Raw genomic sequence first — 26,677 nt, forward strand, 5'->3', positions numbered from 1 at the left:
TTGCTTACAAAGGAAAATATGATCGAAAATTATACAAGGAAACTAAGGTGGGAATAAGTTTTTGATTGAAGCATATGGAAAATGTAGTAAAAAATAATAAGAAAAAGAGTAAATATAAAACGCAGCGGGGGAGGGGGAATTTCAACATTTTGTGAAGCAACCGCTTCTCGATTCTTTGAACATCGAGATTTTATAATTAAATAGAATCTTATATCTTTGCCATATACCATAAAGGAAAAATCTATAAATATAACTATAAATACATAAAACATATTATGCATATCACAGAGCATATATATATCAGTATTGCTCACCAACAAAGAAAAGGAAGCAGTGAGACAGAGTAGAGAGTCGCGAAGAAGGGGAGAGTTAGAAAGAGAGAGATAGAGGAAAAGGACAGGACTGCCCTCAATTCCATGGATTTGGATGATCCCATGCACCTATTAGCGGGAATCTCTTGAGAAGTCGGTTCTGTCTGCTTGCCTTCTTTCTCTATACTTTTAAATGCTGTGTCTGTGTATTGATACTTGTCTTTTGCCACCATATCCTCTTCGCAGCAAAACAAAACATGTCTTCCCATTCTATCCACCAGCCCTTTCTCACAGGCTTCTCTCCGATTCCTTATTCTTCTATTTCCTTCTCCGACAAACATCCTCCCATACCATTTGCAGGTATGTTTTCCAACATATTTGATCACTTTCACTTTGTATTCTTTCTTCTTTTTTCTGTTGTTCTTAATGTTAGGAATCACGGTTGCAGACATGTGTGGAGAGAGAAAAGAACTCTTACCAGCTAGTCCTTTGTTTTTTATTATCTGTTTCTTTTCCTTTTTCTCTTTTTGCCTTTTGGTTTTGCGATATGGTCGTCAATCAGATCTTTCTTCTCTGAAAAACGTTCTCATATATATATATATATATGGGATAACACACATTAAAAGAAAACGGGGGAAAACGCTCAGGAATTTCATAGTGATTGATTGATCATCTTTTACTTTGAATTTTCGGAGTGAAAAACCAGCATGCAAAGCCAGATTATTTCTCTTTGATCAGAAATCGACATGCAATTGATATTGTTTCTGCAGGAGGGACAAAGACATTGATTACGTTCTCTTCTCTCTCTCTGTTCTTTTTCTGTTTTTTTCACCCTCTTGTTGTTAAGTAAAGAGTAATATGAATTATTCAGAAACCTTTTTTTTTTCCAAAAAAAGAATTGATCTATAATTGTTGTTTGCTTTTAGTTCTTATTTTTACTTCCCAAAGAATGGCGTTAAAACAGTTCAATAGCAAGTTCTAAAACTATATTTGTGGGACATTGCTTTTAAAATTGTTATCTCATAGCAACATGATGTCCATTTTCACTATTCAGGAGACCCTAATGTTTGTTATTTTGTATAGCATTTTCTTTGCCTATCTTTGTTTTATGCTTGGGTCAAAAGTTCATAAATTACTAATCACCTCAGGTAAAAAAGTGGATTTATTATAGTAAATCTAATTATTTTAATTTAATTATAGGCAATTTGCGGTTATGGGGAAAAGACAAAGGTGAAAACTTTGATATTCGTCCTCTATGCAGTGCTATATCCAAACCCCGCACTCAAGGTACAATGTTTACTTAATTACAATTTGAACAATTTTTGCGTCTTGGATTTTGGATTTTTTCTGTATCACTATCATTTATCACCATTTTGATTCTAAGTAATTAATGTTTTATGTGCAGAATATGCTGGCGTGTTACAAAACGGTCTGCCAGTGATAAAGTGGAAGGAGATTGTGGATGATGACATAGAAGAAGTGGAAGCTCTTAAGGTAAATTCAACAGGCCCCCAACCTTTTTTTGTTCATATATAATCATAAGCAGTGAGTGAACAAGACCGATGAAAAGTAATCATGATGTTCCATTTTTATATAGAGATGTGATGTGATTTGCTCTTTTTTTTTTTTTGGTTCTTTGTCCACAAAGGTTTTCGAATCGAATAAGATAAAGGAACGTGTTGACACCATTAAATCCATGTTGGGATCCATGGAGGATGGAGAGATAAGCAGCTCAGCTTATGACACAGCCTGGGCCGCTCTCGTTGAAGACGTTAACCGCGGCGGAACTCCTCAGTTTCCTTCTAGCCTTGAATGGATTGCAAACAATCAGCTCCCTGATGGATCATGGGGTGATAGACAAATTTTTATGGCGCATGATCGATTGATCAACACTTTAGCATGTGTTGTTGCGTTGAAAACATGGGATGTTCATCCAGACAAATGCGAGAAAGGTATTGTAAAATTTTGCTATATAAAACCAAAAAAGACAGTTTCATTAAGTGGGCTTTGCCTAACCTTTTTGTTTTTAACTCGGTTTAATCTAACCTTTTCGTCAGCTTTTGGCTTGTTTTTGGTTTAATACATGTATGTATATATGGATATAGGAGTGTCATTTTTCAAAGAGAACATAAGCAAACTCGAAAATGAAAATGCGGAGCATATGCCTATCGGCTTTGAAGTGGCTTTTCCTTCTCTTCTCGAAATAGCTAGAAGTTTAAACATTGAAGCACCGTATGATTCCCGTGTCTTTCAAGACATCTATGCAAAGAGAAGTCTAAAGCTCACAAGGTAGTTTCCTAACAACTCAAATTCCCAAGCTTCCACAATTATTATGTTGGTTTCTTTTGATAAATGTTGTAAGCTAAAATGAAGTAAAACTCAAAAGTAGCCTTATCTTGTGTAGTTTTTAAAAAGTGTAGGACCCTTTGTCATGATCTTTACATGTATGTAATGTAATAATTATGCGTGTGGGATAGGATACCAAAAGAGATAATGCAGAATGTGCCCACAACACTACTCCATAGCCTTGAGGGGATGCCAGGATTGGACTGGGAAAAGCTTCTGAAGTTACAGTGCCAAGATGGGTCATTCTTGTTCTCTCCATCCTCCACTGCCTTCGCACTCATGCAAACTAAAGATGAGAATTGTCACAGATATTTAAACAAAACTGTTCAAAGATTCAATGGGGGAGGTAAAAGTACTGCCTTTTGTCAATTCATTATTGGAAATCTTACTTTCACTTGTCGAAATGTATTTTCTTTCCTAATTTTGCGTACGTATTCTCATTTGATTTAGTCCCCAATGTGTACCCGGTTGACCTGTTCGAACACATTTGGACTGTCGACCGCTTGCAACGCCTTGGAATCTCAAGATATTTCCAGCCAGAAATTAAAGAATGCCTAGACTATGTGTATAGGTATGGCCATCATGCACTTATTTATACGAGTAATTAAGACATCAAGGAAATTAACTTTCCCAAATTTCAGATACTGGACTGAAGATGGAATTTCTTGGGCCAGAAATACTAGGGTTCAAGACATTGACGACACGGCCATGGGGTTCAGGTTACTTAGACTACATGGATACGAGGTTTCTGCTGGTATAACCTCAGGACCCCTATCTCTGCAAATGGACTGTATCATGCTTGTTTTCTTTTCTTTTTTTTCTTTTTAATACAAGAACATTGGATTTTATATGTAACAGACGTTTTCCGACATTTTGAGAAAGGAGGCGAGTTCTTCTGCTTTGTTGGGCAGTCTAACCAAGCTGTAACCGGGATTTTCAACCTGTTCAGGGCTTCCCAGGTGATGTTCCCTGGAGACAAGATTCTCGAGGATGCCAAGCGGTTTTCATCCAAGTTCTTAACAGAAAAACAAGCTGCTGATGAACTTCTAGACAAATGGATCATAACCAAAGACTTACCTGGTGAGGTAATACATCCGTCGAAAATTCTTTGCCTTTCCTACTTTTTGGTTGCAATTTTTTTATATCAAAGGCTCAGGCTAGATTCTTCTTGGCTAGTTATTTTAGTCTATATCTCAGGCAACATTCATTTATTTATCTACATTACTAACAAAACAGGCTTTTGCAAACGATTTAATTATATTAGTTTCTTTTTCCCTTTAATTGCCACTAGAGTCTTTCTTCATTTTCTTAAACCCTTCCCCTCCTTTTTTTTAAATTAAGGATTTGAACTTGAACTATTTTTGAAGGCAATGTGTGTACTTAACTGCATATACCTGATAATTTTGACCTTGGCCACCATTATCAAAAAAATAAATTAATGATTTCATGCTATATATTATATATATTGCAAAGTTGTAGATTTGATATTTAAGAGTGGATCGAAAATTTAGTCATTATATTTATTTTGGATCATGAGTAATTTCTGTTATATATGTGTGTGTATATATATATATATATATATTTATATATATATTTTAATAGCATCTAATATTGAGTTAGCTAGATGATGGGAGGGATAACGTACCCTCTCTATCAATTAAGCAACATTTTTTTATTCCATTAAAATCCTTTGCAATCCAAGTGGCACCTAGCATTGCCTACTTTTTGAAATTGGTTTTCCCTACTGATCTCTTCGACTTACTTTTACTCCTTAGTCATTACTCTGTTTTCTCTTTTTGTTTTCTTTCACGCACACAATTGTGTGTGTTTTTTAGTTAGGGTTACTCTAATGCGACAAACTCTTGTCAAGTGCCCCGTTTCATCCCGACCAACCAAGCATAGAATGAACGTCTTGCCACATCGGTTTTCCAAATAAGCTAGTCATTAAAGAAGAAGAAAAAAAACCATTGCCACTTAAAAAGTTAGAAAGAGTCATTATCAAAATAACAGTAAAATTACTGAAAGCACTTACGCTTAAAACAATCTATAGCACTTACAGTTTATTTTGTTATGGAGCACAATGTAATGACTATGAGCAGCTAGCATACCAACATAGGTAGTGGGCTTATGACAAGAAAGCCAAGTTAAAAAGTTCTTTGCTTTTATAATTTTGTTCATCTCCAAAGAAAACAAGCAAGCTTTCAACGCTAAATCAAAAGTGAGTAAGTCTTAAATCTTAATTTGGTCCAATAATGGAGAAATTAACAGCTGGTATCATTAAATACCTAAATTTAATTGTAAATGCTAATTGCTTAACAGGTTGGGTTCGCATTGAAGATTCCATGGTATGCAAGCCTGCCTAGAGTGGAAACCAGATTTTACATAGAGCAATATGGGGGCGAAGATGACGTATGGATTGGAAAGACTCTTTACAGGTAGGTTATCCTTTTCTTTATCATATAGTAAAATTAAATACTGTTATTTGTAATGAACAAAAAGAGGTGAATATTAAGACGGGAAGTGATTAAAAAGAGTTAACCTTGATATAATCCTTCCATAAAATTAATTAAGTAAAAGATTATGACATTTAGATATGGTCTTGGATCCCATCATTTCTTTCCCGCAGGTTGCGATCTCCTGCTTTTCTTTGTTTAGTTTACTACGTGTCAATTTTTACTTTGTTTCTTGGTGTTTAATTTTTAAAGCAGTCAGCTTTGACATCTTGCAAAGTCGAACCTAGCTTGGTACCAAGGTTTTGGCCACTATTCTCATGATTAACACCCCAGTTGGCTTTGTTGCCTGCATAATTAAGGAGTATAATATTGGCTGTCTTGGCCCGCCTACAAGGACCCATTCGAATATTGTTTTAGATATCTTGTTTGTCTGTATGCAGTGTGGCATGAAGATGGATTTAATACTATAGTTGTCAAGATAGTTGAGTGTTTCCTTGATGGAAGTGCCTAGTTGCCATTATTAGAGTGCATGCTCTCTGTTTAAATTCTTAAAAGCATATTGTCTCAAAAGATTCATCTTTGTGATTGCCAATTGGATTAAAGAAACAAGATACATTCTTTACATTAATATTGTATTTGCGTCATAGCATGTACACTGATCACGTACCATAATCATGAGCAGCAATTGAATTCTATGCCTGTCTCAGCTTTTTGGCTGGCCAATCACTCAACCCCACAAAACCTCTTATATATCTTATTCCAAAAAGAAAACTACTACTAATTATATAATAAGTTTTAGGGATGATTAATTTCATGCATTTTTTTAAAAAATTTATTTTAATTATACCTTGTACGAGTATGTTTGATATTTTAAGGTATGAATGATATAAAAAAGGGAAATTATACACATATATATAATATATATTCTTAAGAGATTAATTGCTGCAATATAGATATATATATATATATATATAGTTATTTGACTCTCTAATGAGTTTTTGGTGCAGGATGCGTTATGTGAACAACAATGTGTACCTTGAGCTTGCAAAACTAGACTACAATAATTGCCAAGCTTTACATCAGATGGAATGGAATAGTATACAAAAGTAAGCATCCCAATCATAGAGTCCTCGGTTGCTCAATTTCTGACAATGATTCCCAGAAAAGTGGATCGGAGACTCAGTCAAACGCAATACGCTCCAGGAATAGCTTTGACATAAACTCAACTTTTTTTAATTCGGCTATCAAATTTTTCGAAACAGGATTGCTTTTTCCTGATCTTATGCAGTGTGATAATCATCCTGATTAACAAGATAGTTATGTATAGCAATGAGTTATATATGTTATGATTTGAGCAGGTGGTACTCGGAAATGAATCTTGGTGATTTTGGGGTGAGCAGAAGATCTCTTCTCTTAACTTATTTCATGGCAGCAGCCAGCATATTCGAGCCAGAAAGGTCACAAGAGCGGCTGGCATGGGCTAAGACTGCCTTCTTGGTTGAGGCCATCGCATCTTCTTTTGACAATGAAATGAGACCTAGTGAGCAGAGAAAAGCATTTGTCCAAGTCTTCAGAAGTGTTGTTGATGCACGATTTAGCCACATAAATGGAAGGTAAATTATTTCATTAAATCCCTGAACTAATCTAAACCATAAACTTGTCTTTGACTCTGAGTCTTGGCTGTAAAATTAGTGAAATGAAATGGCCTTTCGCAGTCGACGCATGCATGTGAGATAATTGGAATCGTTCTTAAGTAGTGTTAATTACTTTAAGATGATTATGCTTTAAATTACATTATTTAGCAATTTTAATTCTTGCCTTTCTTTACATGGGAAGAAATTATTGCAATTGGTTAGAAAAATAAAATAATATATATACGGGTGTGTATAAAAATAAAAAAAAATAGTTTCTTTTAAGTGTCGAGAATAATTTTGTTTGTACTGGAAGTACTAGTCAACAAAAAAAAAAAGATTATACTTGAATGTAAGCCATTGATGCTGAGGTGGTGCGGGTCAATCTGTTGTGTCCAAGAAAGCCTGACAAGGAAAGTGATGTTTACATGTGGATTTTGTTGCAGGAAGTTGGACTCAAACAGGAGGGTACAGAAGCTGATAGACACTTTGCTTCGGACCCTGAACCACCTATCATTGGATGCACTTGTGGCTCATGGTCGAGACATTAGCTGCAGCATTCGCCGTGCTGTAAGTAATGATATTTTTATTTGTCGTTATAGTAAATTTCACATGCAAAAGGTAAAATCTTTTGAGTGAATCAGATTGTCCAAGTTCCCTGCCCCATGAGTCAATCTTTCAGCTACGTGCTGTCAGAAACTACCAAAGAACTCATTCCAATGTGTTAATTTCGTTTTTATTTTTCTTCTGGGAGAGAAAACAGTGGGAAAAGTGGATGCTGATGTGGCTAGAGGAAGGCGACAGGCACCACGGAGTAGCAGAGTTAGTGGTGCAAACGATAAATCTTAGCTCGGGCCGTTGGTCCTTGGAGGAGCTGTTGTCTCATCCTCAATACGAGCGACTCTCCAGTCTCACCAATACAGTTTGCCATCAGCTTTGTCACTACCAAAAGCAAAAGGTCAGTTGCGTGAAACCAAGATTGTACCTAGCTAGCTTCGACAAATGAAATGCTTCTCTCTGGAATCTTTCTAATCGCTTGGCTGCATTCTCTCAGCATCTTCCTTCTACTTTTATACCTACTCTAGTATATTAGTATATATTTATTTGTCAATTTCTTTTGAGTCATTATGGTTTTCCCCCAAATCCTAGGCAAGAAAGCAGGCACTTCTACCCACCTTCAAGGCCATAAAAAACTAGTTCCAAACATTACAATTTGTATATGGATGTTACTTGGACTTGTGAAAACAGATTCATTGAGCTATATATGCATGGGAAAAGTGTCGGAGTAATTTAATGGTCTTGAGAATAGATGATTTCAAAACAAAAAAAAAATGCCCACTGACCAATTAATTAAGGTAATTCCAAGCATGGGGTTAATTGTCACCAGGTCAAACAATTAAGCTATATAATCCATGTAAAGTAAAAAGGTCTCATGCATTTAACTTTTGCTCATCAATTTGTTGTAAACTGTTTCAGGTACATGACAATGGGTGCTATAATACTGATACGGGCAACAGCAGAAGCCAGAAAATAGAGTCCGACATGCAACAGCTTGTTCAATCAGTACTGCAACATTGCTCAGATGGCATCAACCCAGATATCAAGCATACGTTTCTTACAGTGGCAAGGAGTTATTATTATGCTGCACACTGTGACTTAGAGACCATCACATTTCACATTGCTAAAGTACTCTTTGAGAAAGTACGCTGATCAATCCTTTTATCAAAGGTTGATGTGACCAGTTTTGCGCATCAATTCCATTTATGTGTAAAGCAAGTTGTTAAAAGGGAAATTGATCATTTAGATCTGATTTCAAGGCCACAGAAAAATCCAACAAATCTTTTTAGTCCTTGAGATACATAGGGTCCTCATGAAAACAAATAGACAAATGATAAAAGCAATGGCTATATATATGCCTTTGACAAGATCCATCGTTTGTCCAGTTATACAAAATATCTGGTCATCTTGATTTTGATCATGCAACTTAGTTGTGTCATGATAAATGAAATGACAATAAATGATTATAAAATTCCAAAAGGAAAAATCTGATTTAGGTAACATTGCCAAATCCATAAAATTGCCAATTAAAGTATTTTTGGATGTTCCTCTCTCCAACCACCAAAATTGACTTCTGATTTGTATAATTCCAGGATGAATTACGGAGAGACCCAAGACACTTGCATAATTGTGGTCTCATAGTGAGATCCTATGTAGCTAGCGTTGAGATCAAGACAACAATTAGACACATTGATTGGCGACGAGTGCTTCCTATCCAACTCAATTTTACCTTGACAAGAATGCTCAAGACAAAAAGACAAATCGTTGTTCCTAGGAACCAAACCAAGATTTAAGCCTAGGTGACAAAGCAATCACAACATTTTTACTGATTGACCAGCCCACAAGAAAACAAGAGAAATCTGTAGAAATTTTAGATAGTGGGTACAAATAGTCAACCACATTAAATTGTTTCACCTCCTTTGGGCTTTTTTTTGAGATAATGCCTTCTCCTAAAGTATAGCCAAAAATGGCAGACATGGCAAGGTTGGTGCTCCTTTTAACATGATCTGGTGGAAATTCAAAAATCAGAACCTCCTCCACCTTCGATGGCTTTTCACACACTTTGTAATGCTATTACCACATTTTGGTTTGTCTCCAGGTCCCAATAATCAACATTGCTGCTCTTAATTTCGTGTCATTAATCAGTGTTGGGAATAATTATGGTATGAAAATCAGATTATGAACGTCATCTTGTTGAGTAATGCGAGCCTTATTTCTATTGGATTGGGGTGTTTAACAAGATAAGTTATATTGTACTATCTTACCTCCATCATTTGTGCCTTCTCCAACTAACTACAACTAAAAGATGTTGGTTGAACTTGTAAAAATCTTCACATTAAGCAAAATGCTTGACCTAATAACATTATCTGGTTACTAATCCCACATTTTTTTTTTCTTAGAGATGTAATGGGTACTTTATAATGCGTATTTTGTATTATTCGACCTAATTAAATAGGATTTTAAGATATCATATTAATTGAGTTCTAGACGGTTTGCTTAGTAAAACTACTAATCTTCACGGATTAGAGGAATAGTTACAGGATAAACAGTCTCCAAACCCAATCATAAATATAATAATTTGTAATACTAAATTTAAGTTTTATATATTATTTTTTTCGTTTGTTTATAAATTACTTTAATCAATTTGATACCTACTAAGATTCATTAATTGTTTCAGATATGATTTAAGTTTTAATTTATTTTTTATGAGTTAATTTTAATTTATTAATTTATTTTTTATTAATAATATATATATAAATTGATTTTAACTTTATTTTTTATTTTGAGTTTGAATTCAAATTTTTTCATGAATATTAATAATCAAATGTTGGTATTAAATGTTGATTTTTAATCGGGTTCGAATAAAGTATGACTAGTTTAATTTCGATTGAGTTTGGGTTTGAATACCTCTAAATTATTGTCATTCCTATTTCTTTTCGAATGAAAAAAAAAAAAAAGAGTTTTGAGTCTTCAATTTCATGAAAAGAAAGGGCAAAATACTACTAATTAAAGCACTCAATTAACTAATTCAGGAATATCAATTGTGTCTGGAGTATATATTTAAGATTGCCTCACATTTTCCAAGAGGATAAATAATAAAAAAACTAGTAGTAGGTGCAATATATTTACCCTATGAGTTTTAAAATTTGTCATTTGCAGTTAATTGTGCTGTATTTTTTTCAATTAAATTAATATTAATATTATCGTAATTAACAATATAAAACGTAATTAAATGTGAAAATTTTTTCTATAATATAAACCTTTGAAATATGCTGAAAAATACAGCCTAACAACATGGGGCCTAATTAAGGGGCAGCAAGTAGGAGCAGGACCACAAGAGTAATAATCAAAGGGATTACAAACCCCACAGCAGGATCCAGGTCAAATAATTTGCACGGAACAGAACACCTGGAAATTGACATGGGCAGGCTCAAATATAGGAACAGGTATAGGACTACGCATGCGACACAAATCCATTTGAGTTGGTTGGCATCATCACCTCTTTCGTTTGTTTGGCATTTTCTGGAATCATGAAAAGAGAAAGCAACAGGGCAGAGCCAGAGGGATTGACAGCATGGAGTTAAAGTTAGGAATTATTCCTCCATGGCCATGTTGGCTACCAAAACAACGATATGGACGAATTTCAATGGAAAATAAAACAAAGCGGAGCAAAGCAAGAATCGATACAAAAGCAGGAATCAGTGAACCCTCGTTTGGACGAAAACCCATTTTAGTAATGATCCACCAATGTCTGATCCGCAACTTCATAAATCTTGTTGAATCATAAGAGGGCCCGTGAGCCTCAGATCTTGCTTGTTTCTTTGCCGTCCAAGCGGCGAACATGCAGATGAGACGGGACCCATCTCCCCGAGAACACTAACTTATGGCGAGCTTCATCCTGGGGCCTCCACCATTGTTGCCCGAATTTCGACCACAAAAACCATTTACTCTGTTTGGATAAGTAACTTTGGTCCTGTCAAAAAATTGTCCATGTTTCACAGCTATATCTATACCACTCTTACCAACCTACTTTTTTGCTTGCAAAATTTTACTCAAGAGTTGCCTTCCATGTTTTTTATGGCTGTGCCCCACAATGCTGTGAGTCTACGCTTCAAGCCAACCATTGGCATCTACCTGTTATGAACACACTTGAACATCCACAAAGTGCTTGTCCTTGATATGCTCGCTTAAAGGGGAGCCTTAAGAATCTTATCCGAGCTTTACAAATATGCAAAGCACAGCTGGGTATATAACAGATCAACACGCACGTCTAATCATTAACATTGCAAAGCTAGAGTCATTTTGAAACGGAAAATACAAGAGTATTGCAGAAAAGGACAGGACTTTATAACAGCATAATTGAAGTGTTACAAAAATACAAGGTACAACGAAAGATAACGCTTACAACCACGTAGAGAACACTGAACCATTCGTTACTAATAATCTGTTCTTGGATCTCAACTTTTGACATACCTAAAGCTCTCTGATTCCCAATCTCTGCATTTCAAGAAAAACGGGTGACAGAAATTCCAAAATTCCATAGAAACTGGATCTAATCATACTCCAACTCATCTGGCGTAACTGGCCGTTTGAGGGGGATGATTGATTTCTTTTCAATATCTCTAGATAATGCTTTCCTCATATCTGAAGACAAACCACCAAAATGGAAGGTAAAGCGGCAATATATGTAGACCCAAAAAGAGAAAAGTAATATTCTGGTTGGAAATCGAAACCCACTTACCTAACCCATCTTCCTCTCCTGAGTAATAGCGCAACACCCTTCGGTATATTACATACCCAAGCTGCAAATAAAAAAGGTTATTGAACACTTTTTCCATTTATACACATGATCACAAACACAAACATATGCACACATGAGAAAGAAAGAGAGAGAGCATCATCATGAATCTGACACCTTGGGAAGCATTGTTTCCATGCAAACAAACTGGTTTAATGAACATAGTCCCCTAGTTCCTCATCATGAACAGGTACAGATTTATTACTAGCAATACAAACTAGGCTGTTGGAGGGTTAATAGAAGTTCACTTGAGAAGGAGAAACATGGCAGGCAGCCGAATCAACAATCCAAAATCCAGTCAATCAATGGTGTCAACTTGTATTAATGGTGAAATGAAAGAGAGAAACAGGGTGGAGGTATGGAACACTTTGGTGAGAAAGTGTGTACCATACAGCAAATGCAAATTTTAATTGCTGCAAGATTTTGCATTTAAGTGCCCCTAGTTGATCTGAAGGTAACTTTGACTGACTAATGACATTGCACTGAAGTGGTGGACATTACGACTTCCTATTCAAATGCCCTCAATCCAATTCAATACAGTTAGGATAATTTGATGACAAAAGAATGAATTTTCCAAATAAAATTGCCCATCAGCAGCAGACTTGTATGAAGTTAGGAGTTCCCTTCCAAACTGACAACCTAACCACTTCCTTTTGGCTACCATCTGAAAGGAAAAGGCATAGATAAGATTCAAAGATTCCTAGGTTTAAGTACAAGCAAAAATTTAATCATCTAACAACAAACAGGAATAGATGTTGAAATTAGAAGAAAAGGGAGTTCCAGAAATTCAAGCCTTGCCAGAAAAACAGTTCCCTTGATATACAACAAATTATCAAGCAGCCTAAAAAACATTCCAGCATGTCGTCAACACAAAATAGAGTGAGCAATGAGATAGAGTAGTTGAGAAGAAAAAGGGAAAGCAGTGTCCTAATTTAGAAATTAGACCTAATAAGGAACCTAAATTAATTTTAAAAATGACAAAATATTTAATAATATACACCAAGCACAAAGCTTTATGGGAAAGAATACATCTCCTCTGTCTGCAAGTATGACATGGGACAGATTTTCTTGCAAAAAAAAAAAAAGCAAATTAACATCAAAGATGTGAAAACAGAGTGGAGGGATCACAAGAGAACATATTGGACTAGTTCATATATGTCTGGGCCTCATACATACATCATGAAATAGGAAAGTTGCAATTACAGAGAGAACTACTTACTGCTATAACCTATTTTTTATTTACAGCTTAAAGATGATACTCCTCATCCCTCTAATATTCTTTATCAGAAAATGTCATCAATTACATTTGGAGATTTGAAAATAGAAATAATACAGAGAGAACTAGAGATCTATGAAATTCTTCATGAACTACTTTATTCTATAACTTTCATTTATTTGGTAAAAGAAATAGAAGAATGTTAGCAAATGTAAATAAAGTTCATTGTATAACTCTTTACTTAAGATCACAACAAGTGGAACTTGCAATGTGCCCTAATCTTGTTGCTTTTCTGACGTCAGATTCATAAATCCTAATATAGGTAAACATTTGTGTTGCATACAGTAAAGATGTTCGTCAACGCAGGGTTGTGTGTCTATATATACATAAATAAAATTTGTTATTAGGAATATCATCAATATATATGTTCTTAGTTTACTTGACATTAAAATAATCCATATGAAGAAAGTGCTCAAGAAAACTATATATTCATCAGTAATCACTAAAATATGCATTATAAGCTATGTGGAGTTAAATTCAAGACATGATATTTAAAAAAACCCCTAAACTATTCAAAAAAATTTAAATAAACCGTTATACTTTTTATGCATTTAATCAAATCCTTATACTTTTCTTAGTCAAATAAGCCCTTATACTTTTATTTTGAATCAAATAAGCCATTATGACTAATAATTAACTTAGTCAAAATGCCATTTGTCATTTTATGTTGCATGGTACTAACGTAGCATGTTATATATCATAATTGATAATGATGTGACATGTTAACATATTATAATTGATGATAATATGACATGCTAATTTGATTTGATAACATGACTATGTGGAATTTTTTACCCTCCACATCAATGTCATGAGGATATAAAATGATAAGTGGCATTTTGACTAATGGCAATTAATCAATCATTAGTGCCATTAGTTATTATTTGACCTAAAATAAAAATACAAGGACTTGATTGAACGCAATACAAGAATAAGCCGTATTTGATTTTTTTTTTTAATAGTTTAGGGGCTTATTTGAGCATTATGTCTAAATTCAACAATAAAGTTGAATCTTGAGACAAAAATGAGCAAATATGCCCATTAATAACACATTTCTGACATTCAACTAGGTAGAAAACGTCGTGAAGGCTATTTTTTGATACATTTAGTGCTTGTTTGGCCTGATTTTTTTTCAACTTATCTATCTTTTAAAAATAAAAATCAAGTTAAACATAAATTTTAAAAAGCTCTTAAAAAAAGTAACTTTTTTTTTAAATAAAATTTTTAAAAAAAGAGCTTCAGCAAAAGCTCCTATGAGGAGCTTTTTCTTCTCTTTTTTTAAAAATACAAGAAATTTTTTTTTTATTTCAAAAATATCCTCATCTGTTAAAAATAATTACAATATTACCCTCTCAAAAAAAATCTTTTATGATAATTTTAACCAAAATTATAACTTATAAAAAAAAACTTACCAAACAACTCAGCTTAATTCTAAAAGCTATTATATTTCATAAGAGCTTCATAATAGCTTTTAAGCTAGAAAAAAGCTAGGCCAAACAGGACTAAAATCAGAAAAGAACCTCCAAAATACAGGCCATCACTTAGAACCTGCAATTATCTACTTTCAAACTTATTAGTTAATAAGAAAAATGATTTTGACAACTAGGAACTAACTACTGGCTACTACTTTTGACAAGGGACAACCAAAATCAACAAGATCCAGAATTCATCCCCTGGCAATATAGATGCAACACCTTGTTAGCAAGGAACTAATACTAAGGAATGAAACAGGTTGCTTGGCACTTTGGAATGATGCACGTTGAGGTGGTTGAGATTTTCAAGAAACGTGTATCGGCAGGGCTTTCAAAAAGACTTCTCCAAAACTAGAAACTCCTTTAGGAGGGAAACCAAATTTTTTTTTTTTGAAAATATGATAGAGTTCAATTTCAAAACATATAAAGTGCTAAGCCACATGCTAATACTACAAAGGCAGACCCAGCTTACTTGAGACTGAAGATGGGACAATATCATATAACAATAATAGTTTTGAATTTAACTAGATATACTCTTTATTTAATAGCTTACCATAACATGAGAATCAGACAATCTTCTTTCAGATAATGACCAGATAAGCGTGAATTAAAGTACTCATTTAATTAATCTAACAGAAAGATAAAAATATTGCAATTTTATACCACATCACAATGAAAAATTGGACTTAAAAGTATAACAATACTCATGCTATTCTCAAAACCAAAGCAAAAGCTTTAACATCAATCTGAATTCTGATGAGATAAAAGACCAAAACAATGCAATCCTGAGTTTTTTAATTTAGAGTGAACTCAAATAAAGGATGCTTTAGACATAAAATCTGAGCAATTTTTTTTCTTCAAAATTTACCTATTTCTGTCTTCCTTTTTTTAATCTGTCATGCCATGATGAAGAAATCATTAATACACTGGAACAAACATCTCTTCTTCCAACCTGTGAATTCACACTTGGTGGAGTTTGGTTCAAAAATCTCAGTAGTGGACACAATTTATGAATCTTTTAGCAGCTTTATACTCTAAAGTCTAAACAAACTCTCAAAACTTTTGGAATCTCATGGGTTGCTCCATCCCACTCACTTGACCATTACTCAACCTGATCAATTCCATCCTCTTGTGCAACATTAAAAACCAAACTCATTGCCAAGGAACATGGACCAGAAACAAACGTGCATACAAAGACCAAAGATTGGAAAACAAGACTGGAGCTGACGGGGAACTACAACAGAGCACCTTATTTAGCTATGAACTGAATTCAAGGCCAGGATGAAGGACAAATGCCAACTATCTAGTAGCATTATAAATAGCTATTTAAAATGGTTTCTTAAGATCCTGGATTCCACTTGCTGTTACCCACTAGTGTATAGTTATGAACAGTGTGCATGCTAGCCTTGTTTCCAAGCTTTACCAAATCAAACATTTTAACAAACATCAAATACACACAAACACACATCATATTTCTGAACAAGCATGGTTAGACACCAAAATTTGATACATAATCACTGACAAGGGAAAAATGAGATTGCGAGACAGAGAAAAAGAATCTGAAGTTATAGAACTATTACCTTTTCATACATCTTTATGGCTGGAGTATTAGAGGCCCTCACAAAAAGATCCACAAAGTATGCCTTATCACTGCCAAAAGATATTTCTTACTGATGACAGAGGAGAGAACAAGAATACAAATACTGAAAAGGAAACTACAGAATGCATCAGGGAAACATTAGTACTAGGCATGTTATAGTGATGTTTCTTTTCAGTCAATTACATGTAAGAAAGGTGAGCCAGATATTTAATCTAATAACACTAGCATGTAATAAACAAAGAAATTATCATGCATGTTATCCAAGGCCTCGCTTATGTCAATGTCACGCAAAATTGACTGAAGGAAAAATACTTAGCAAGATAAAAATTTTATCAAGCACAATGTAATCAATGTCAAAGCTAGAAACAAACAAGGTATAAAAATATTAAAAGAAATAAGAAAACCAGAACCCTTTTCAATGGGTTAAGGTTAGTTTCAAATGAAGATTTCCTATACAAAAAGATCAGATGAAGCTAATGACTGTGCTTGTGTCGATACTTCACCTTTATCGTTTTAGTAAAAATCATAGCTTGTGTCCAGAACCCTGTATAATTTTCATCCAAGAAATTTACAAATGAACCTTACAACTATTTTAGAAGTTCACATCAAACAAAAGAACCTAGATATTTGTGTCAGTCAAATCAGTGCCAAGTTAAGACCTCCTAAGACAAAGTGAGAATAACCAGTGTAGTCAAAGATTCTCAAGGTGCAATGGAAGCATTAAGACCCTTGTATCAAGGCACAAACTGCTAACAAAAGTACACCAATAAATTGTGCAAATATCCATAACACCACAATATAGGATAGATGTTATAATATACTAGAATCTCATTTTTCTCATTCACTATGCAATGCTTCACATCAGCAATGATAGAGTCATGGTCATAGTGAAGATATAATTTAGCATGAATACCAGAAATATGAGATATTGGCGACACAAATACATTAAGGAGAAGCTAACAAAATAATTTACTTGATAGAGAGATATCGGAAATAAATTAGACATTAAATGTAAACCACTCTTACATTTTATCGCTGATGTCTTCCAAAAGGTTCATCAGTTTCTTAGCAAGCTGCTGCCTGCGATATTCCGGTGCTACAGTGACTGCCGTTACATGGCCATGCCAAGACTCACCTTGCCCCTCAACTTTTCCCATAACTGCAACAATTTCGAAGGAATTAAATCTAGAAACATAATCTCAAAAGAGCATAGTTGATAAGAAGCATTTCCCTGTTCAAATGAAATCTTGAACATGACCAACTTCTGAAAAACTGTTATTCTAATTGCTTATCGTAATAAATTAATTACAGAAGGCAATGAACATCAGAATTGGAACTTGATTATTGTTTTCAAATTCTGAGAGTTAATTCCTGATTAACTTTTCAGCAGTAACAAGAATATAATAAATCCCTAATCAGATTCTTGTAAATTTTAATCTAATTCAAAAAAAATGAAAATGGAAAATATAATTAGGATAGAGAGAGCAGAGAGCATACTGTAACCCATGATACGTTTGCCGGGGCCCTCAGCTACATGAAAATAATCCGGCCATCGAGCTAAATAGGTCATGTAGAATGACATGTTAAACTGTAGAAATCAAAAAATTACCATTAATGGAAACAATTTAGAACTCGTCAGACTATTGTTCGAACTTTTTTAAAAATAAAAGGAAAAGAGTTAAAAAGCTTACTGTTTCAGTTAAGTGGTCGAGGTTGACGGAAGCGAAACGAAGAAGATCATTGCAGCAAAATCTGCGAATCGTCGTCATATCTGTCCTCGCTCTTCTCTCCGTCTCGGGCTGGCGGGACTGGAGGAAGCCGTATGAAACGCAGGGCAGCAGAATGGTGGTTCGGAAGTCAGTCTGGCAGGGTGTACGAAAAGTGGGTTCTTTGGATTCTAACCAGTGGGCGTTAATAGACTGGATTGGGCCTCGTAGGTCACATGGTTGGTTTGGACTAGGAATCCAACAACTTCTCTCCTGGCCAATTTTTAAAATATATAATTTGGGCCAACCCGGGTCTATTTCAATGTCCACCCGGCAGTCAATAACCGAAACAAAACGAGCGCAAGTTGATCCACCCTAACCGTCATCATGATCTTCGTCGAATCTCAAACCCAGATCAAGTCTCGGGCAATATTGTAATCAAACCCTAGAGATGGATCTCCTCAAACAAGAACTTCTTAAGAAACGGCAGAGCCTAGCTCAGGAGACCGGCGGCAAGCGTGTCTTCAAACGATCCGAAATCGAACAAAAGCAAATCCAAAAGCTTCGCGAGCAAGAGAAACGCGAACTCGAATCTAAATCTCGCCGCCAATCCTCCACATCCTCCTCCACCACCAACGCCACTTCCGCCAAATCAAATCCATCCGCTTCCAGCACGGCATCCACGACCGCAACTTCCACCGCCGGTTCCTCCAAATCCCTCACCGATGAACAAAACATCGACAACCTCGACCTTCCAAGGCAAGAAGTCATCCGGCGCCTCCGCTTCCTCAAACAGCCAATCACTCTCTTTGGCGAAGACGACGCAGCTCGTCTTGACAGGTTAAAATACGTCTTAAAAGCCGGGCTTTTCGAGGTTGATAGCGATATGACCGAGGGTCAAACCAATGATTTCTTGAGAGACATTGCGGAGCTGCGGAAGCGGCAGAAGACGGGGATGTTGAGCGAGAGGAAGAGAAAGGATAGGGAAGAAGGGGGAGGAGGAGAGGATGGGGAAGGAGGTGGAGGAGAAGAGGAGTTGAGTGGTGATGGTGGGTCCAGTGGAGTCGATTTGGATAAGGATTTGAAAAGAATGAAGGCGAATTTCGATGAGTTATGTGATGAAGATAGGATTCTGGTGTTTTTCAAGAGGTTGTTGAATGAGTGGAACCAGGAGCTGGCTGAGATGGGTGAGGCTGAGAAGAGGACTGCGAAGGGGAAGTCCATGGTTGCCACGTTCAAGCAGTGCGCCCGGTATTTAAATCCATTGTTCAAGTTTTGTCGGAAGAAGGTAAGTTATATTTGATGATTTAAAAGATTTCACTTTTTTTAATCTTTTTTGTTGAATGTTAACTTGTTAAATGGTAGAGAATAGGAGCTCTAAGTTAAAGAATTAAAATTTTCCTTCAAATGAAAATGGAATCGTTGAGAATGGGTGATTAAAACTAGTTATTAGAAATCAAGATGGGAGGTACAAGACTCGTATTTGCCTGTAAAACTGACTTTGTTCAACATTGTGAGATGTTCTGTTCTGTCTGCTAAATCTATGGGGCTAGAGATGGATGAGATTGTAGAAAGCAATGAGTTGAACCATAGCTACTATGTGCTAGCTACAGGTGCCCTTTTCTTGAATTCAAGTTGGAATGTTTGTGATCAAAGTGGTGACTGGTATCTGAATATCTTTGGATATTTATGAGGGTTATTAAATTTATTCTCATATTCTTAGTAGAATCACCAGTCTTTTGGTAATGAAATACATTCAGGCAGAGTTTTTCTACCTGTCTCTCATTCTTTTCTTTTCTTTTTTTGATTTATTCCCTTTAAGCACTCAAATAGCTGCTAGGGGTGGGGAATTTGGAAGAAAGAAAGAACAAGCTCTGAATCTACCAACACCAAATCATGTTGATGATCTGTAAATTCTGATTTTGCTGAATGTGGGTTCTAGGCTAATTGAGAGAGTTTTAAACTTGTTAATGTGGTAAAAAGTTCATATAACATCTAGCATAAGTATTAGCTGATTAATTCCTCATGCAAAAATTTTTCAGATGATATTTTGTTAAACAGTCAATTAACTGTCTAATCAGATAGGAAATTCATCTTATATGAAGGTTATGTCAACCATGTTTCACAGCTCAATTATTTTATTTTTACTGCCTGCTTTCTAGTCGATTTAAAGCCAAAGCATGCTCTACAGCTTTCGTCTGGGTGGATTGCTCCCTGTTGCTGATAAATTTAAGTCACCAAGTAAACCTGTAGTTTCTCTTCCGTAATCGAATGTTTTACTTTTAAGCTCTGAAAGCACATGCCGCTTCAGTATGATTCATTCACAAGATGACTCTCATGCTGTGCTGGATGTTATGAAGTTATCACTCTAACATATGACTGAGTGCCAATGCTATGAACATGCATATTATCAATTATAAGTGTTCCCTTCTCTGTGACAAAGTGAATATAAAGTGAAGACATTGCACTATGTACTTGGGTATCCTCTCTCTGTGTGTATCTACATCTGCACTTGTGTGTGTGTGTGTGTGTGTGTGTGTTTTGACTTTGCACAGAGAACTTTGCATTTATGAAACCCCATATTTAATTGGTATGTTCTAATGACAGGTTCTTCCAGATGATATCCGTCAAGCATTATTGGTAGTGGTTGAGTGCTGCATGAAGCGGGACTACCTGGCTGCTATGGATCAGTACATTAAGTTAGCTATTGGTAATGCACCCTGGCCAATTGGTGTCACTATGGTTGGTATCCATGAACGTTCAGCTCGTGAGAAGATCTACACTAATAGTGTTGCCCACATAATGAATGATGAGACAACTCGCAAATACCTGCAGTCAATCAAAAGATTAATGACCTTTTGCCAACGACGTTATCCTACCCTTCCATCTAAAGCAGTTGAGTTCAACAGTTTGGCTAATGGTAGTGACTTACAGTCACTGCTAGCAGAAGAGGTTTCTGGGGTTAGTTCCGCAGATGAGAGGCTTAAGTTAATGCCTGCTCCAAAGGAAAGCTAGTTATCATTTACACGATGTTTTATGTAAACAATATGCTTGAATGTGTTACTGTTAAGAACACATCATGGCTAGACTCAGGGAAGCATTGTTTAGAACTATATATATATATATATATATATATATATATAATTTAGTTTAGTTTAGTTAACGGAAGCTATATATATGAAAAATTTCCAACTGTAACATATGGAAATTTTTGAGTGCCTCTGGAAGCTCTTTCATTGTTTGGGCATAGCGCGAGAGGAGCAAAGCTTATTGAAGTATGTAAGACCAACCACGGCGTAAAGCACTAGCTATCGAGCCAGAACTGCTGACGCTTGTTTCTCGCCAATATTAACTAAGGTAGGACTTATTGCGGACTGTACGGTGGGGTGGATATTAAAAGGAAAAAAAAATTCATCGGATATGGAAAAAGTAAGTACGAGACTCGGCTAGACCAAGCATCCTATTGGTCCAAGTAATATCAACCTATCCAAAGATCCAAATCCAAACACCGCCATCTGTCTAAAATCATCCTCTTTCGTGATCCATCACACAAATTTCCAAGACAAAACCCTCCATAAACACCAACAAAAAGAAACTCCTACTGCAGCTCAACATCCATCATCTACATCGCCATGGCAACGCAAGCAGGCCTCTTCACCCCCACAATCACCACCCCGAAATCCCTGGTGCCATGGAAGCCATCCTCGTCATTTTCATTCGCTACCTCCAAGTCCCTCAACCTCTCCATGGCTCACAGAACCATTAGGGCTGCAGTTGCAGATCAGGAGGCTGCCACGAAGGAAGAAGCTCCCGTGGGTTTCACCCCTCCCGAATTGGACCCAAACACCCCATCACCCATTTTTGCAGGAAGCACGGGAGGGCTGCTAAGAAAGGCCCAGGTTGAAGAATTCTACGTCATCACATGTGATTCACCCAAAGAACTAATCTTTGAGATGCCAACTGGAGGCGCAGCCATCATGAGGCAAGGACCTAACTTGCTCAAGTTGGCCAGGAAAGAGCAGTGCTTGGCGCTCGGTACCAGACTGAGGTCTAAGTACAAGATCGACTACCAGTTTTATAGGGTTTTCCCCAATGGTGAGGTTCAATATCTTCACCCCAAAGATGGAGTTTATCCTGAGAAAGTGAACCCTGGTCGTCAAGGAGTGGGGCAGAACTTCAGATCAATTGGGAAGAATGTGAGTCCCATTGAAGTTAAGTTCACGGGGAAACAAGTTTATGACTTGTAAGAGAGACTTGGGAGAGTGCTTGTTGAGAGAGATGATGATGTAACCATGATTAAGTGCATTTTCTAAGGCTTATGAAATGTTTGGACAAGTTCAAAGTTCTAGGTGATAAAACATTTTAATCCACTCTATAAGTTCTTTGTGACTGTGACTGCCAACAAAAGTAGCATGTAAAGTAATTTAATCGGAAGCTATTATGGGCTACGGCAATGGACCTTGTAATGGATCTTAAGAGAAGATGAAAATGGCTTCTTAATTTCTTAAGTTCTTCCTCAGATAGTGAAATCTAGGAAAGCCAAAACCAATAACAACTTCTTTTTTGTACAAATTTATAAAAAAGTTTAAATGAAATAAAATTCTTCTACTTGTTATGGTAATGAGTTAAAAGTTCATACATACATATATATATATATATATAAGAGTTCTTTTTTTTTCTTTTTAAAATAATAATATTAGACATAATACTCAAATAAGCTCCTAAACTATTCGAGAATATTCAAATAAGTCCGTATTCTTTTATTGCGTTCAATCAAACTCTTATATTTTTATTTTGGATCAAATAAGCTTTATAGCTAATGATTAACTAATTGTCATTGATCAAAATTTCACTTATCATTTTATATCTACTTGAGACTGAGACGTTGATATAGATGGTGAAAAATGATACATAGTCCTGTTATTATACCAAATTAGTATGTCATATAATTATTAATTATGATATGTCAGCATATCATATCATCATTAATTATGATATATTAACATGCGACGTCAATATCATGTGCTATAAAATAATAAGTGAGATTTTGACAAGTCAATCATTAGTAATAAAGACTTATTTAACTCAAAATAAAAGTAAAATGGCTTATTTGATTCAAAATAAAGTATAAGGACTTAATTAAATGCAATAAAAGTATAAAGGCTTATTTGAATTTTCTAAAATAGTTTAGAAAATTTTTTATATATTATGCATAATATTGTTGTTAGTATATGTCCTTGAGTAAATTGAATTGGTCAAGCAATATATATTATTTTTTAATACATACTTAATCACATAACTACATGTGATAAAAGTTTTTTTTCATATTAGTGCAATAACAGAAGTTATTAAGTATTAATTGGATGAAGCCTATGGAACATAAAAGCCTTATAAATGCAAAGTTGTTACAATTATGAGATCACTATACATCAAAGTCATATTCCTAAAATTGTTTTTGGTCATTATATTATCAAGACAAGTCATTGACAATACTCAAAGATTGGTACATGTTAAGCCTCCTTATTTGGTAAGTAAGCAACTGATCTCATAGATTGAAGTATATTGGAATACTTAAGGATAGCATGTGAGTGCTTGTTAAAAAACAAGTTCACTAAATATGACTTACAATGAGAATTCCATTTGGCGTTTCACTCAAGTGTTTATGGAATATATTTTCATGTGATAGTCGTGTAACTAGTCCTCAAACTTGAGGCATAATGTTATCTTGTATGATGAATGACATGCTTTGATTTTACCTCTACGAGTCTGGAGGTGACAGATACCTAAACAAAGTGTTTTTGGATATGTCATGAAGCATGCGAAGGTGAATGAGTGGTCAAGAGAGAATTTATCACCCTAAGTGACATGAGGGGATTATCTCACTGTTCTCACTTCTTGATTAACTTGTATATAGTTTTTAACCAAAGTATGATGAATTTAAGAAAAGTTAGTTTCCTAAATTTATAAAGTTAATCATGAATTATGAGAACTAATATAGAATGTTATAGATAGACACTGAACCATGTTTTATGACATATCCGAGATACTTGATGAAAGAACCGTATTGTACTGAGAGGCTTATCACTAAAAGGGTTTGTCAAATTATTTAATTGACTAATTAACATTTAGGTAGTTATGATATATTGCTAGATGTCGCTCATTATCTATAAATATAAATTAATTATCAAATTGATATTTGATTAGAATTTATATTTATTACTAACATGTTAAAAGCCTAATAGGTTACACACATTAAGTGACATGATTGAGATTAAATAAAGATAATTAATTAAGTTGGATAATTGAAATAGACCAAAATAAAGTAAAAAATTAGTTAAGTTCACAAAGATTTAATTGAATTAAAATACAAATGTTATATCTAGGGTTATAATTTGTTTGGTTATATATATATATTATATTAGTCAACTAAAACTATAACCCTCAAACTACTTCTTAGCCGTTTCAAAAAAATAAGAAAAGTAAAATAGTTTTCTTTGTCTTATAGAACAAAATTCGGCAAAAAAAAAATTAATCCTTTTGTTTTAGAAACAAACTTTACGTAAAATCCTAACTTTGAAAAAATCTTATTTAGTCACCGTGAGGATTATTGTTAGAAGTTAAATACTTGGGTGGTTGAAGATTTGACAAATTCTAAAGATGAAGAAGTAAAGGTTTCAGTTATAGGATTTTAGATCGTCTTAATTCTTGTTTCGAGTTTCTTGCTTCATCAAAAGTCTTTTGAATTTAATTAGTTCTTGATTACGATATCTAAAGTAAGATATGTAGCTCTTAAACTTATTAGTATTCATAATTAATTTGAAAATTACATAAAAGTACAAACATTGATATTGCAAAATTTTGTTGTTTTCGAATTAAATGCTAATTTATTTTTTTACTGTATTATATTTTTAATTTTTTGATTAATTTCATGTTTGAGTATGAGATCGAATCCTAGCAAGTATGACTTTAACTTATGATATCTATCTCAACATTCCCTCATCCTTAATTATCAAGTAATAGAGTAAGCAAAGTTTAAACAACTAAACTACCACAAAACTAAATTATAGTTAAAAAATCTCGATAAACAACTCCTAACTTTTCAAAGACTAATCTCTTAAAGTGCCAAAAGTATTAAAACTTTAGTATGCCTTATAGCCAATAGGTTGGGTATGAAATATATCCTTACTACGTCATGCATTACATTTAGTTAGTAAAAGCATTTTTTCTACACATTTATAAGTTTACATATACTTATAAAGATAAATTCCATTGAATAAACATGCTCTACAAAAGGATTTATAAATTGTAATAATTATGAGATTTTATTATGTCAAAATATTATTTGAAATTATTTTTAATCGATGTTTTATTAAGATAAAATATTGAATAAAGTTCTTGGCATAACTTCAACTAGAATCTAAACAAAAAATTTTAAGAAAGTTGTGATTGTCGCAATTAATAAGAAACTAGTAACATTTAGCTAAAAATGAAAAAAAAAAAAACAAAAGAAGATTATCCCTAAGTGGAGCCTAGTTCATCAAGGGCAACCTGTAATTGTTCTCACGTGTTATTGTGGATGTAAATTTTTTTTCTCATTAGAGTCCTTAGGTAACCGAAAAATAACTTGTTTGGAAAAACCTTTTTCAATGTAAAATATTTTATAGAAAAATTTAATATTTTTTTGTTATTTGCTAAAATTATCGAAAACATTTTTTCAATTTAATATTTGGGTGTTAAGATGATAAATAAGAGTTAGATTACAAAGCAATGGTGTTATTTGGTTTTTACTAATTTGGATCAAAATTAAGAATGTACATGAAAATAGGCAAAATCAATAATGAAATTTTCCAAAATATATAACCACATCTTTATAATTAAAGTATACTCTAATTTTAACAAATTTTCTATCTCGTCACTTTTTTACCATAACACTATAAAAATATTAATATTCATCAATTGTATAAGACATCTAAAACCTATATTGATGTGTATTTATCATATGACCATGATTGAAATATTTTTTTATTATAATTATTAATAAGATTTATTCAATTTATAAACTACAAATTTAATTGCATTGAATGATTTCATTGAAAAATATTTTTTATTTTTAATAGTACTGAATAATTTGAATATTAATATTTTAAATTAAATATTAATATATTTTTAATTTTTAATATTTTAAATTAAATATTAATATTCATCAAACTTATATTCTTAGGCTTAATATAAGAGTTTTTTTTTTCTCTGAAAACCTCTAGAAAATGTCTTAAGCCGACAAAGGTGTAAGACATTTTCCGTGGTTAATAGTTGTTTTTTCCATTAACCCGTAAAATGTTTTATATTTGAAATAAATTTTTTGTCTTGCAAACAAGCATAAGTCCTAAAAATATTTTTCAGAAAATATTTTATGTCAAAACAAATGGACCTTAAATGATAACTTTACATACCTTCTTATCTCAAAAAAATAAAATGAGAAAAGATTAAACAGTTAGTTTATTTACAAGATAATTTAATTTTAAAAAA

The 26,677-nt window shown here is 34.1% G+C and overlaps 4 protein-coding genes across 5 annotated transcripts; 3 read left to right on the top strand and 1 right to left on the bottom strand.

Moving 5' to 3' along the window:
- The first annotated feature begins 292 nt into the window (after positions 1-292).
- Positions 293-8,728, top strand: GA1 (Terpenoid cyclases/Protein prenyltransferases superfamily protein). Its single transcript, XM_021425519.1, has 16 exons — positions 293-464; positions 558-671; positions 1,512-1,598; positions 1,717-1,805; positions 1,960-2,263; positions 2,417-2,600; positions 2,789-3,003; positions 3,108-3,228; positions 3,299-3,411; positions 3,516-3,742; positions 4,977-5,092; positions 6,118-6,216; positions 6,469-6,723; positions 7,188-7,311; positions 7,505-7,699; positions 8,218-8,728. The coding sequence occupies exons 2-16, from the start codon at positions 569-571 to the stop codon at positions 8,449-8,451; spliced, it is 2,466 nt and encodes an 821-aa protein (XP_021281194.1). The 5' UTR covers positions 293-464; positions 558-568; the 3' UTR covers positions 8,452-8,728.
- A 2,819-nt stretch (positions 8,729-11,547) lies between these two features.
- Positions 11,548-18,337, bottom strand: LOC110413289 (Acyl-CoA N-acyltransferases (NAT) superfamily protein). Of its 2 annotated transcripts, XM_021424053.2 has the most exons (6): positions 18,137-18,333; positions 17,943-18,033; positions 17,472-17,604; positions 16,426-16,495; positions 12,041-12,101; positions 11,548-11,943 (listed from the first exon to the last, which is right to left on the bottom strand). In XM_021424053.2, the coding sequence occupies exons 1-6, from the start codon at positions 18,212-18,214 to the stop codon at positions 11,852-11,854; spliced, it is 525 nt and encodes a 174-aa protein (XP_021279728.1). In that variant the 5' UTR covers positions 18,215-18,333; the 3' UTR covers positions 11,548-11,851. The 2 variants fall into 2 exon arrangements, with proteins under 2 accessions (XP_021279728.1, XP_021279729.1); XM_021424054.2 differs by lacking the exons at positions 11,548-11,943; positions 12,041-12,101 and adding an exon at positions 12,113-12,761 and having other exon boundaries at positions 18,137-18,337.
- Positions 18,338-18,487: 150 nt separating this feature from the next.
- Positions 18,488-21,349, top strand: LOC110413287 (splicing factor Prp18 family protein). Its single transcript, XM_021424051.1, has 2 exons — positions 18,488-19,439; positions 20,759-21,349. Exons 1-2 carry the CDS (start codon positions 18,603-18,605, stop codon positions 21,164-21,166), a joined length of 1,245 nt encoding a protein of 414 aa, XP_021279726.1. The 5' UTR covers positions 18,488-18,602; the 3' UTR covers positions 21,167-21,349.
- Positions 21,350-21,488: 139 nt separating this feature from the next.
- On the top strand, positions 21,489-22,659 carry LOC110413288 (photosystem I reaction center subunit II, chloroplastic-like). Its single transcript, XM_021424052.1, has one exon. It carries the CDS (start codon positions 21,784-21,786, stop codon positions 22,396-22,398), a length of 615 nt encoding a protein of 204 aa, XP_021279727.1. The 5' UTR covers positions 21,489-21,783; the 3' UTR covers positions 22,399-22,659.
- Positions 22,660-26,677: the final 4,018 nt, after the last annotated feature.

The sequence above is a fragment of the Theobroma umbraticum genome, unplaced genomic scaffold, assembly GCF_002168275.2.
Source record: "Theobroma umbraticum cultivar Fairchild unplaced genomic scaffold, ASM216827v3 scaffold_4.1, whole genome shotgun sequence".
NCBI classification, from domain to species: domain Eukaryota; kingdom Viridiplantae; phylum Streptophyta; class Magnoliopsida; order Malvales; family Malvaceae; genus Theobroma; species Theobroma umbraticum.